Source organism: Plectrocnemia conspersa, unplaced genomic scaffold (assembly GCF_051122295.1).
Source record: "Plectrocnemia conspersa isolate PC_06_02 unplaced genomic scaffold, ASM5112229v1 ptg000002l, whole genome shotgun sequence".
Classification (NCBI taxonomy): domain Eukaryota; kingdom Metazoa; phylum Arthropoda; class Insecta; order Trichoptera; family Polycentropodidae; genus Plectrocnemia; species Plectrocnemia conspersa.
In genome coordinates, this window is record NW_028277166.1 from 15009143 (window position 1) to 15023713 (window position 14571).

The following is a 14571-nucleotide window of genomic DNA, read 5'->3' on the forward strand; positions in this document are numbered from 1 at the left end:
TTATTTTTGTATGATATTTTGAAGCATTGGGTGTCATTCGTTGGTTCGTAATAATAATTAATAATTTTAAATAAAATGTTTTTTTGTGATATATTATATTATTTAACATCTGTTTTTTCTTACAGAAATACTTTAAGGTTTGATTTATAAAGTTTTGTTAACAGAAAAAAACTGTAAAACTGTGTCGAGAAATTTGGCATCTAAATCTGGGAATATGGATAATTGTTATTAGGAATATTAAAGGCAATATTAATTTCCTTAAATCCACAAAATTCCGATGCTCTTTGAAGCGACGCTTTTCTATATATGTATATCTATGTATAAAAACTAAAAAATCGACGCAGAATTAAAAAATATGTTCCATATTTATATAAAAAAAAGAATGACAGTGTATTGCGTATCCTTTTAACACGAATGGGTAGTTTTTTCGGTACTTATGGGTGATTAATGTCTTGGGACGGATGTGCTAATAAGTGGTCCAAATACTAACAACGATTACGCAATGGTTTAGTTCCGAACTCTTCATTTGATTTTTAGGTCTTAAATTCGATACTAGCTAGTATTTATTTTAATTTGCTGCAAATTAATTGGGCAGTTACCTAAAAATATTTGAACTATTTTATTGAAAATATATTTATACACCTTTTACGATCTTATATATTTAATTGTCAAATTAAAATATTACCGACTAATTGAAAACGGAATTTATTAGTACAAAATATTATATACTTACATATCTCAAAAGAAAATATCTGATTTGTATCTGTCCAATGCTTGTACAACGAAAACGTATGAAAGATTGTTTTTTTTTTTCATTTTAAGGAAGCTCGGTTATGTTCAAAACAAACGTAAAAAAATGTAAAACTTATTGCACCTTCACTTAAGACTTATTACACACTAAAAGTTTGGCGCCGCTTGAGTGCGAAATTTTCTAGATATAAGTATATAAAAAATATCTACAATCTACAAACGTTTACTGTTTTTTTAAAAATGTATATTTTAAATTAAAAGATTTATTAATTTTAGGATCAAATAAATAAAACGTCACGTTGTGTTAACTTTATATTTTTATTACTGTAGTTATATTGCTTTTTCCATGACAATATGAAAAACATTATATATTTTTTTTATATCGACATATGTTATAGTTTTTAACTATATATTAAAAGGGCCACTGTATTTTTTATATATATTTTAAAAAATCGACACTGAAATCTGAGTAGCAGCCCTAGAATGTCTGGTCAACAACTATTTTATTTTATATGTTATAAAATGTTTTATTAATATGTATTAAATATTTTTTTTTACATTTTAAATATGAACTAAATAATGATATCTAATATCACGAAATAATTTATAATTTTAAATACATGAACAAAGAAATAAACTTCATATTTGATACATTTGGCTAATAGTTATTGTTTATTAATATGCTGTATAAAATATTATAGAAAATTAACCTTTATACAAAAACTATATAATCAATAATGGGCATATGTTAATTAATATTTTTAACGTAGATTATATTTTTTTTAACCATAAATTGATTTTATTTACATTGAAGTTCTTGTATTTTTTATATTATTTATTTCTGATTAATCTATGATTTTATGTGGTGATAATAATAACTATACATAGTTACAAAACGAGTATATATTATCATTTATATAATATCATAATATGACAATGAACGTGTTGAACATACTAAATATTTAGCTAATGTATTACACAGAAATGAATATTTAGATTTTATAATTGTATGTATGTTAATAAGCTGTTGAAATATGTTATGTATGTATGTTAAATAAGCGTATAATTTGTTTAAACACAAATGGGTGTTAGTCCATATCAATTAATTCATATTTTTTTTCTGTGTGTAAATATGTATATGTATCATATATTTTATATTGACAGGTGTTAAATAAAAGTAAAAATATTTGCTAAGATACTCATAAAAATATAACATTTAATATATATAAATATTATGCAGCAGAATCGTTCTTTTTATACAATTTAATGTGAAAACACAATATTTAAATTTATATAAGCGCAAAAAACAATTTTAATAAAATATAAATATAAAAATAAGTACATATAATAATGTTATTTGGTAATTAAACTAAAACCATAATCTTTGGCTTATTTATTATGCACATCGTTTTTTTTTATAATTTAGTTTAAATCATATTTGTATACTTATACTTATGTACATATTTCACGTATAAAATTGATCATCGTTTAAAATAATTATTTTTAACATCTAATGTACACTGTATAATTTTATTATATATATCCAAGTGAAAAAAATAATCACAGCTTTGGTGTATTCACCGTGTGCACCCAAATGTTAGTTAAAACCTTAACAACCTCTTTATTTCATATACAAAAGAGCTCCGATACTAATACGAAATGTACTCTGGTGGCATCGGTTGATCTCTCTTGTTTACCTCCCGCTGCTTTTTTATCTTCATGTACCCCAAAACGGACACCATGATAATAAACACCACGAAGCCCATGCAGCTGCCAACTATGAGTCCCAATCTTCTGGTTAGTACGGAAGCGAATCCCATAGAGTTGCTCGGCATAATGGCTTCGTTCATGAGACTTCCGGGAAGATCAAGCGTAACCACCGAAGTGCACTTGGAGATTGGAGAGTCTATCATGTGGGAGAGAATGGACTCGTTGAAGACGTCTTCCTGCTGATGTTGAAGACTATCGTTTTCGGTGCGAGCCGCTATCCTGGCGTCAGGAGCTGGACCGTTCGCTGGCCAGTCTCCTATTCCCAGCACGCAGATTGTGTATCGAGTGTAAGATTTTAATTTGTTGAGTTTTGTCGAACGGGCAGTGGGATCTAGCAGCTTTCCTCTGATCTAAAAAACAAAATAATAAGTATACATTTTATCTAGTAGTCCAGTCAAATAAGGGTTTAACCTCGGAATGAAAGATAACAAGCTGAAATTTTGCACAGACCTTTGTTTTGGCGTTCTAAATATATGGTGAAAAGTCTCAAAAGATATCGTGTCTGCTAATCAAAGGTCATAAAAATCGTTTTTTTGCAAATATCTCGCCTCTTTTGCGTCGCATGTCATTAAATGTTTAACAAAACTTATAGAAAATAAAATTTTCTACAAGTTTGTTTTAATTTTTTTCTTCGTATGGTTAATGGTTTTCGAGATATAGCGCGGGGAGTGGGAAGCACGCATCCGTTTATAGGATAACGCTATGTAAACTACGGAGCCAGAGTTACCTGTACATTCTTCCACAGTTTCGTAGAAAACATCGCAAATTGTTATCTGCTGAATGAACCCATCTAAAGCATTATAACTTTCAATCTCCATATCTTCAAAAGTCATCATCAATAATGCAAAAAGTAATAACGTATGGCCTCTGATACTTCTTGCAAAAGTGTGACCATCCAAAATTTTGTCGACAGAATTCGAAGCATAAATTGTACTGAGAGCTTCCTTGATTCCACTTCCATTCATTATATACCCTATGCATCCAATAAAAGACATAATCATACGAAAGCCTCCTAGTTTCACAACTACTCTGGACAAGTCTGAGTTAACATCTGAAGCTGCTACGATTTCACGTGCTTTTATGTACAACGGCTGATCAAAAGTTATTAAGCATGTTCTTTGTTCATGTTTCTTGGCAGTGTTTATAGCACACTGTAATGTAGTGTAAATTGTGTCCATATTACTCACAGGATGATGAATAAAAGTAAGAAACAGAATCCGAGAAGTTACAAAGTTCTCATTGTTTTTTGTTAGTTGTTCAATAAATCCATTCCACCCTGGCAACGGTGAGATATTTTTCCACTTTCCGTACTTCCACAACAAATCAACTACATTAAATATTTGTTCGGTTAGTTCTTCTACATCATTAAAATTTTGAACTTGAATCTCTTGCTCAATCCGGGTACATGATTTTCATACACTAGAAGGGGTATATGTGATAGTGCTGCTAACTCCTTTGCACTTGGTTTTGTTGTAAATTTCTTTATGCGGTCATCAGATATAACTTCAGATTTTGGAGTTATTATTTTTATCATTCCCATTATATGAACAGTATTATAGCCATCAAGAGTATAAATATTTTTCTGCATTATCTGCTGCATACTGTACTAAGGCACTTGACTATGATGGTTGATTACGAGGCTGTGGGTGATAAACAGCTGAAATTTAACATTTTACAGTATCACTATATGAAGCGAAAAAACCTAAACTTGACAAAACATCCAAAAGTCTTTTTGGATGTTTGGCCTATCTGTATTTTTTCTATGAAGAAATACAGATAGGCCTATTAATAACTGCGAAGAAAAGGACCGTTTTCGTATGGAAGTCATTATAGCATGACTTATAGCTGTGTATTTCGTTTTAAAATGCCCCGTCTTTCCTTTTCTGTTCTTTATAATAACTTCTTGCAGAAAATGTAATAAAGTTTTCGGAATTTCTTCATTAATATTTTACTCGGGGGCGGATAAGACTTGGTCTCAACAACAGAAGATCGAATATCTTCTCTAATAATCGCCGCAGCAGCTTCCACTACACGCAAGTGTTCTTCTTCCGAAGTGTCTTTTTTATTTTCATACCAAGCTATGGATAAAACTTAAGCTTGAGCATCGCGAAAAGAAAAAATAGGGAATGATCCAATCTTCGTTATAACTATAATATCAGTTAAATATTTTTCTCTTAATTTGGAAATGATCTTCTTATCATCTGGTACATACTCCGTAAGGACATCTCTCAACTCTTTCAATTTTTTCGCACAAATTTCTTGTCGAGCAATATTTCATTTTTAATTCCTAATAATACAATGAAGAAAGTAATAAAATTATGGTTCAAACGACTTGCTGAGACCACTTTTTTCACGATTGTTTACTTTTTCAAAGCTTATACCAAGTTAAGCAGGTAGAAATACTCGCTGGATTCTATAAGCGGATGTACGCCTCCCACTCTTCGCGCTATATCTCAAAAACGGTTAATGATACAAAACAAATATTATAACCAAACTTGTAGAAAATTTTATGCTTTGCAAGTTTTATAAAGCATCTAATGACGTGTGACGCATAAAATGCGAGATATTTGAAAAAAAAACAAATTTTGTGACCTTTAACATCTTGATTAGCAGACACGATATTTTATGAGACTTTTCACCCTGTCCTTAGAACATCAAAACGAAGGTCTGTGCAAAATTTCAGCTTGGTATCTTTCATTCCGAGGTTTAGCCTTTATTTCGCCTTATTTGACTGCTATCTTGGCTATCTTGGACATTTCTTCAAATGATGGTTATGTAATTGTTGTTGATCTTTTGGCTATTTAGCAGTGGCAGATGAATCGCTGAATTTAAAAGAGACAGAACATCTACCAAATATGACCCTTATACATTTTTAGTTTTTACATAACTGATGTAAAAACATCACCACAACGCAACGTTCAGGCTTATTATTTTAAACAAATAATCAATAAAATGTATTTAAGATTCTAACTGAAATATATTTTTAAGCTTTTTAATAATCTATAAAAAAAAAATCTCAAACTAAAAATTTAAAATCAAGTGTAATATTTGATGGAAAAAATATTTTTGTATTGTGCTAATTATGTGATAAATACTAATAATTGTGATATACATAATTAAGATATACTACTCAAATGATTTGGATATGGAAATTGGAGTTTCACAAGCAACTAAATATGTAAATTCAATTTCGGGTAGATTTTAACAATTAAACAGATATATTATAATTTCAAGACAACGTTTGTTTTCGGGTAATCTAATTCCCTATTAAACACAATTTGGTCAGGTTGGTTTTGTCTAAATCGCATTCAATAGTTAACAACGTTAGACTATGCTCTTTTGATAGGTAGCAATCCTCCGTCAAAGTTAATTAAGCTTCCATTCTTTGATATGCTTTAGTGAACGGTCTAATTTCTGTTTTATACAATATACATAGCGGTAATATTTGATTTCCTTGAAAATACACAAACGTTGCAAGTTAAATTTTGTTAAATAATAAATAATATAGCATCTGATTTGCGTTTTCAAGAAATGTATTAATTTATGCAAATAACTCATTTAAAATAAATTTATTCAAATATTTTTCGTATCTAATGAATCGTAAAAGGAAAACGTAATTGGCGAAATAAAAAAGGATCGGTGCGAAGTTGCGAAAAAGCCTCGTTATTATATATTTATTTACCTCGCTTAAGTTTTCTTCGGCATAGTATGCGACTTGATAGGCTTTCAAAGCCGAATGGTTGCGACTCTGCCACGATACAAGAACAGAAAACGGTTGTATATCTTGTATGGCCAGTTTGAGAACCAATGGAAGGGCGCACAGGTGTCTGGCTCGAAGTTGGAGAAGTGGACGAGTGTGGACAGAGGGCGGACCCTCGCATCTTGGACCCCCATCGGCTCCGACAGCTCTCCTGTGGGCCCTCAACCATTCCCAAGCCTCTTGAGCTTCACAGCCGCACGAAACTGGATTATCTAATAAAAAAATATATTATGTAATTATTAGTAATGTTTATATAATATGATACGTACAAAGAAATAATTCATATTGCTACATTTATATGTTTGCACAGTGTTATTTGTATTGAGTTTCAGTTTGTTTTGAATCTACTATAATACATACTAATGTGTTTTATTAATGATGTAATATGAATATTTGTGTTGCTTATTTTGTAAATATAATATTTACTTTTTATATCTCATTTGTGTTAGAAGCAAGGATAAATAAATAAATAATAGGTAAAATACACTGTTTAGAATCAAGTTATGTTATACATTTTAAAATCAATGCTATTATTATTTTTTTTAATTAAAGTAAAATTAAAAAAATATACTTAAATTTCAGAGTTTCAAACGAAAACGTTTTTTTTTTTTCTAAACTAGATATAATTTTTAATAAATGATTTTCAAGATTAATATATGTTGATTAACTCGTTATTTTTTGTGTCAACACATATTTAACATTTCATATAACTACTACTTCAGAGAGGGCATTTTTATTGAAAACTAAGAGACTACCTCATAGGACAAAAGTTCCCTTATCAATTTGGGGCAAAAATTCGCATATGAGATTGCTCACTGCGAACCTAGTGTGTTAGATAAAGCATTTAACACTCATTACATTTTAAACCAGATGTATTAAACTGAGCAGTGAAAAATTAGTCTGCAGAAAATAGGTAAATAATATATAAAAAACACAAATATAATAATTAATTTAGTAAAAACTTAAAAAATCAGAAAAATTAGAAAGCCATCTTCATTTTTTTAAAAACGAGTAATTCAAAACACAATTTTATTAGTGTCTTCTTTTTTTTTTAGATTAAATTAAGACCATCGTTGCCTAACAGGCTACCCCAATGCGTCACAATGGTCGAAAACAAATTTTAAATTTATAAAACATAAAAAACGTATATATACATAAATATAACAATACTTAAACATAACAAAAAATTATAAAATATTAAAATTAAATGATATAAACTGGATCAGATCCTCGTAGCTAACATTAAATAAATCAATATGTAATGCCAGCGTATTAAGGAGCCGAATGGCCACAGCCATAGGCGAGTCGGCAAGTGCGGATGTCCTAGCCCTAACGGCCACCAGAAGAGGTCTCGATCGTGATTCTCGAAAATGTTCCGGAACCTAAAACTGGAATTCCTCGAGAATAGCTGGATTGTCGACAGCACCTTTTAGTAATTTGAAAAAAATGCTTAGCGACATACAGCTTTCTGCGAGAACTCAGCGAATCATATCCCAACGCTCCTAAAAGAAAAGCGCTGCGATATAAGTACGGATAATAACCAAATGTCCTTTTGTAAAGGTATCTTAAATACCTTTTTTGAATTTTTTTCACTAAAAGGGAATATTTGGCTATTTTTTTGAAAACTAAGAAACTACCTCATAGGACAAAAGTTCCCTCATCAATTTGGGGCAAAAATTCGCATATGAGATTGCTCACTGCGAACCTAGTGTGTTAGATAAAGCATTTAACACTCATTACATTTTAAACCAGATGTATTAAACTGAGCAGTGAAAAATTAGTCTGCAGAAAACAGGTAAATAATATACAAAAAACACAAATATAATAATTAATTTAGTAAAAACTTAAAAAATCAGAAAAATTAGAAAGCCATCTTCATTTTTTTAAAAACGAGTAATTCAAAACCCAAATTTATTAGTGTCTTAATTTTTTTTTTTGGTTAAATTAAGACCATCGTTGCCTAACAGGTTACCCCAATGCGTCATAATGGTCGAAAACAAATTTTAAATTTATAAAACATAAAAAAACGTATATATACATAAATATAACAATACTTAAACATAACAAAAAATTATAAAATATTCAAATTAAATGATATAAACTGGATCAGATCCTCGTAGCTAACATTAAATAAATCAATACGTAATGCCAGCGTATTCAGGAGCCGAATGGCCACAGCCATAGGCGAGTCGGCAAGTGCGGATGTCCTAGCCCTAACGGCCATCAGAAGAGGTCTCGATCGTGATTCTCGAAAATGTTCCGGAACCCAAAACTGGAATTCCTCGAGAATAGCTGGATTGTCGACAGCACCTTTTAGTAATTTGAAAAAATGCTTAGCGACATACAGCTTTCCGCGAGAACTCAGCGAATCATATCCCAACGCTCCTAAAAGAAAGGCGCTGGGATATAAGTATGGATAATAACCAAATGTCCTTTTGTAAAGGTATCTTAAATACATTTTTTGAATTTTTTTCACTAAAAGGGAATATTTGGCTATTCGGGGATTCCAAATTATAGATCCCGATTCAAGAATGCTACAAACTAAGGAGTCATAGAGGATGCGAATAACTGACGGATCGTCAAAGTGAAAGGCATTCCTCATAACAAAGCCAAGCATTTAAGAAGATTTATCACAGACGTCGTGTATGTGTAGAGAGAACCTCCATTTGCTCTCGAAAGTGATTTCGAGATCTGTAGTGGAAGTTTCTATAGTCAAAATGTTACCACCGAGATGGTAGAAATAAGCTAATGGCGAACGGGATCGAGAAAATGACACAGTATTACACTTTCCGACACTAAAGGGCAGACGGTTAATGGAAGCCCATCTCCACAGAGAGTCTAAGTCACTCTGTAGAGAGAAGGAGTCCACAACAGATCGAATGCATTTATATAATTTTAAATCATCTGCGTACAGAAGAAAACTTCAATTTTTAATTGCTGTATTTATGTCATTAATAAATAACACAAAAAGCAGAGGTCCCAGATTGGATCCTTGAGGAACCCCCGAAGGGGTAAAATATTCTTTTGACAATCGTCCACCATAGGTTACAAACTGTCTACGATTGCTTAAATAACTCGAGAATAACCGAGTTAAATTATCTGAGCAACCGAGGTTCGACAATTTATTTAATAATAACCTATGACAAACTTTGTCAAAGACTTTCTCAAAATCTGTATACACGACGTCTACTTGAATTCTCGCATCGAGAAAAGTTGTCACCGTTTTGGTGAACGACAGAAGGTTAGTAACAGTGGAACGGGCAGGACGAAACCCGTGCTGTTGGTCTAACAAAATGCAAAATTTACAGTGAATGTATAGTTATATTTTCACTAGTGTTTCAGTGAAATCATATCCGAATATATTTTTACTGAAAATATATAATTCAACTGATATACGCTATTAAAATAATAAGCTGTTTTTAACTGTCGTTAAAAGTTTAAAGCCAAACAGAACCTAAGCAAATAATCAAACCGAATGGCTAAAACAAACTATAGTTTTAGAACTTTTATTAGGTCAATGAGTTAGGTAAAAAAATAAATAAAACCCAACCTGCCTTTATGAAAGTTCTAAAACTAGTAACAATTTTAGAACTGTATCTAATAAGAGTTTTTACCCCAACTTGACATATTAAAAGTTGCATTAGGTTAATTTGGTAAGGTTAGGCTTGGGTTTTAACAAAAAATTAACTGAAAACGTAACTGTCAAATTAAGTTTCAACGACAACATAAAGCAGCATATAATTTCACTCACTATCAGTTAAATTATGTTTTTTTTTAATATTTGTAGAATTACATATCAGATGTTAACGGAAAAAAATGCAGTAAGTAATTACTGTTTTACTGATATTGACCAGTAAAGTTACATAGCAATATTTTTCTACATTTTAATTGCCTGGTTAGCGAAATTATATTTATATTACTAAAAATACATATTTATTAATTGTTACTAAAAATTAATTAAAAATAGCTTGATCTATTATTAGGTACTTATTTTCCTTATTTAGTTTTCCGTGAAAATGGTGTGTAAATAAAAGGAAAACCGTAAACATAAATACGTTGAAATTTAAGCTTCTTATATATTTAATACAAATTTAACTATTAGCAGAATTAAAATTATCACAATTATATAAAATCATTAATCAAAATATCCTTACAAGTATTAATTAAAAATCAAAGATAGTATGAATCAATTACAGATAATAATAAAAATAAGGTGCTTAGTATAATCAAAAATCAAACTAAATAAGATATATGTTTTATTTATTAATAGTATTCAATAAACATAATAAAATGCATGATTCCCCATAATCTAACCATTAAATTATCTAGCCTTAATAGGTGTTGATTAAACACATACATTTTACACTTAAATAAATTTGTAGTTAGCCCATACTATTCTTAAAGCAAAAAAAAATTGGGGAAAACTTAATAAATATATGCTTCAAAGTAATAAATGCATTGATCTAGTCCAGTGGTCTCTAAGCTAATTTGACCACGTACTCTTGAGACAGAAACAAATAGAACGTACCCTTGAATGTATATAAACATTGGTAAAAAAATAAAATTTATAAAACAGATTTGAGGTCAACTCTTCTATGAGTATCCGAATGAAATGTAGCCAGCAAAATCTCGTTTATGTAACGTTTACTATCGTGTAATTACTACTTGATGTACCCTCAAGTGTCGACTCACGTACTCCAATTTGGAGACCACTGGTCTAGTCAATGTCAATATCAGATTTTTGAGTGGTGGAAATATCAGATGTTATACGTGAGTTTACCGAGTAAAATAAATTTCAAAGAAGAAAATGTTACAAGTAACAATTATATAATTATTATAGTGAATATGAGGAGTTGAAAAATAATAATAAATATTATATTAAGAAACTGTGTATATAAAAATGTGTCAATATTTAAAAAAAAAATATATGTATTAGGATTGAATAGTATTAGAGCTGGAAAGCACTTTGGTTGTTAATAAAAAATAAATAAAAATGTTTATATATACTAACCATCAACTTTGAGATGTTTGATATGTGTTTCTACAGGCTTGAACGCGTTCAATGGCAGTACTTCCATATAATTTTTGCTAATATCTAAGCTCTTCATTTTTTTCAACGATCTAAAAGCATCGGCTGGTATAGTAGCTATCCAGTTACCCTGTAAATGCAGCTCGGTTAAACTCTCCAGAGCTTGAAACACGCCTTTGTTTAGCTTTCCGATGTTGTTGTAAGACAAGTCCAGCGACTGCAGAGATTTCAGATCGGATGGAAACTCTTCCAATTCCCTCAGGTGATTGTGGGTAATGTTCAGCAATCGCAACACGGACAAATTTTGCAATCGCTCTTTGGGTAAAAGTTCCAAGTCGTTGAAACTCAAATCGAGCGTCATTAAATTGACTAATCCCTTGAAAGCGCCCGGAGATATTCTCGATATGACGTTATTGCTCAAGAATAAATGCTGCAGTGACGGAAAAGCATCGAAATCTTTACTGGTAACGATGCTAAGATTTGTATTTGTTATGTGTATTTCTTGCAGTGATGGATATTTGTGAGTGGCCGTAGAGCTGAAAACTCCCGTTAAAGGATTCATAGTAAAGTTCAGCCACGCTAGACCGGGCAGTGTATAATCCGACAAAGCAGTCAGAGGTAATTCTTTAAATTTATTACAAGACAAGTCAAGCTGTCTTAGGCCGTTGGAGTTGTGGAAAAAGTTGGCAGGCAGAGCAGTGAGCAGATTGCCGCTCAAGTCCGCCGAAGAGAGATGGGTCAGATTAACCGAGGCGAATCCAGTTAACGATGATATAATGTTGTCGCTTAAATCTAATTGTCTCAAATTTGGCAGACCGCTAAATTTGAAAAAGTCCAATGTTGACAAGTTGTTGTCGGCAAGTATTAAAGTCTCCAATGATGTTATGTTGTACAACGCATAATGAGGAAATTCGACGAATTGATTGCTTTGCAATTTGAGCTCTTTTAGTACGCCGATGCTGTTGAAAATGCCTTTGCGCAACTCTTTCAGACTGTTACCGCTAAGATCGATACGGACGAGGTTTATATTTTTAGAAAATATATTTTCAGGCAAATTTCCGATTTTAGAATTATCTACGTAGAGCGTCTGCAGCGACGGCAGGCGTTCCAATGCATTAGGCTCCAAGTGGGAAAAGTTGTTATAAGACAGTTTGAGCACTCTCAAACCCGGAATATCTAATCTCGCCAGGTCTTCCGATTTCAGATAGTTCCATCCCAAATGCAAATCGTTTAAGTTATTCAAACCTTTAAACGCTCCACCCTCAATTCTTTCAATGTTGCAATTTTTCAGATTCAACACGCGTATCGGCAGACGTTCTTGGAAAACATCGTCTTGCAAAACACCCAAAATATTGTTAGCCAAATCTAACATCCGTAGCTTTTTTAAACTTTTAAAAGATCTCGACTCGATAGATGATATGTTGTTATCGGACAAATTCAACTCTTCTAGGTCATGCAAGTCCGCGAAAGTTTCATTCGTAACGCTCGCGAGTCTGTTTTTGCTCAAATCTAAAAACTTTAAAGCTTGCATGCGTTCGAAGGTGCCATATTCGATTTGGTTTATGCTATTGTTGGTGAGGTACATTCGCTGAATCATCAAGAGATCTTCGAACAAAGTTCGCGATAGCTTAGTTATTCCGTTGTGTCCGAGCCATAAGATTTGCACGTTTGTTTGTCCAGAAAATGATTTGTCGTGAAACGCTACTATTTTGTTCGAATCTAATTGGATAGAAACTAAAGATGGCGGTTGATGGAGAAACACGTCTCCTAAAGTCGATAATGAGTTTCCCTGAAGATTTATGTGCTGTAAACTCTGTAAATTCCTGAACGATCCCGCCTCGATCGACGCTATGTTGTTGTTTTGTAAATGTAGTTCTAAAAGCGACGGTAACGGATCAAACACTTGATTCTTTATGCTTTCTATTCTATTGTTGTGTAATCTGATTTCTTTCAGATTGATGACGTTCTCGAACGTGCCTTGTTCTAATTCACTTATAAGATTATTGTCTAAGCTTAAGAGGGTTAGCTCGTCGTTGTTGCCGAATATATTCTGGGGCAGTTCTTCGATGAAATTAGACGCCATGTGCAATTGAGTTAAATTGGTCAAAGTTGATAAACTGTCTTGGTTGATGCGCTCTATTGCGTTTTGTTCTAAATAAATCACCGAAAGCATCGTGGAATGCATAAACGCGTCGTGAGGCACATCCAATATGTTATTCTCGGACAAGAATAGCTCTCTCAGCTCGGGTAGATTTTGAAACAGACCGCCTATGTGGTGTACGTGGTTGTGGCTCAGATCGATTGTTTTTAGCTTTTTGTTGAACTGGAACGTCTCGCGGTCGAGAAATATCACTTTGTTTTGACTTAGGTCTAGCGTCTCTAAATGCTTCAAAGTAGCGAACGCCATTTTGTGCACAGCTTCAATGGAATTGTAGTAAAGCGATAGCGTTTTGAGGGACGGGCACGGGCGGAAACAGTCTTCGGGTATAATTTCAAAGTTGTTGGAGCTTAAGTCTAAAAAACTCAACGACGGCAATCTCGTTTGGTTATCCAGCGGGATTTGGTCTATTTCGTTCCATGCCAATCTGAGCGAGCGCAGATATTTCAATCTCTGCAAAGCGGGCATGGGGAACTCTTTTAATTTGTTTTCGGCTAATTCTATCTCGAGAATAGAGTCCTCTAAACCGGCGAAGGCGTACTCGGACACTTTAGACAGTCGATTGCTTTTCATGTTGAGCTTTCGCAATTGGAGGCCGTAGAAACTGTAATTGGGAATTTCTTCGATTTGGTTCGATTCCAAGTCTAGCGATAGTAGTTTGTTGAAACCCGCAAACGCCTTTTGCGGAATGTGGGTCAACTTGGCCGCTATCAGGGCCAACGATTCCAACGACGGTTTGAGCGCTTGCAGGGAATCGTCATGTAGGTCTAATACGTTCGAGTGCGAAATATGTAGATGGGTCAAAGGCGGTGTAATGGGCGGTAGAAGGTCAGCCGATAGTACTGTGACGCCGCGGTCCAGTTCGTAGACCGAGAGCGAGAGTACTCGACCGCCATTGCTACCTTCCGGGTTTCCGGAAGCCAACAGTGATAGCACCGCTCGCAGAGAGCCTGGCGTAGCACCGGGGCATTCTAAAAATATCCCTGCAAAATAAGAAAAAATAAAAATTAGTAATTTAAAAAAATGTAAAAATATTTTAATTAAAAGTTTAAAATAAAATGTTATCAATTTATTATTTTAATATTCATTTAGTATACTATTTTA

At 32.6% G+C, this 14571-nt stretch overlaps 1 protein-coding gene across 4 annotated transcripts in view; it reads right to left on the reverse strand.

Annotated features, from left to right (window-relative positions):
* Positions 1–2158: 2158 nt before the first annotated feature.
* Positions 2159–14571, reverse strand: part of LOC148237832 (uncharacterized) — a 444404-nt gene continuing 431991 nt past the window's right edge. For 3 of the 4 annotated variants that reach the window (XM_088205820.1, XM_088205821.1, XM_088205819.1), the window contains 3 exons: positions 11292–14450; positions 6203–6492; positions 2188–2870 (listed from right to left, as the gene is read on the reverse strand). In XM_088205820.1, coding sequence (XP_088061946.1) covers positions 2400–2870; positions 6203–6492; positions 11292–14450 — 3920 coding nt within the window. In that variant the 3' untranslated portion in view covers positions 2188–2399. Of the gene's footprint in view, positions 2871–6202; positions 6493–11291; positions 14451–14571 lie in introns of all 4 variants that reach the window. The other variant, XM_088205822.1, reaches the window with a different exon arrangement.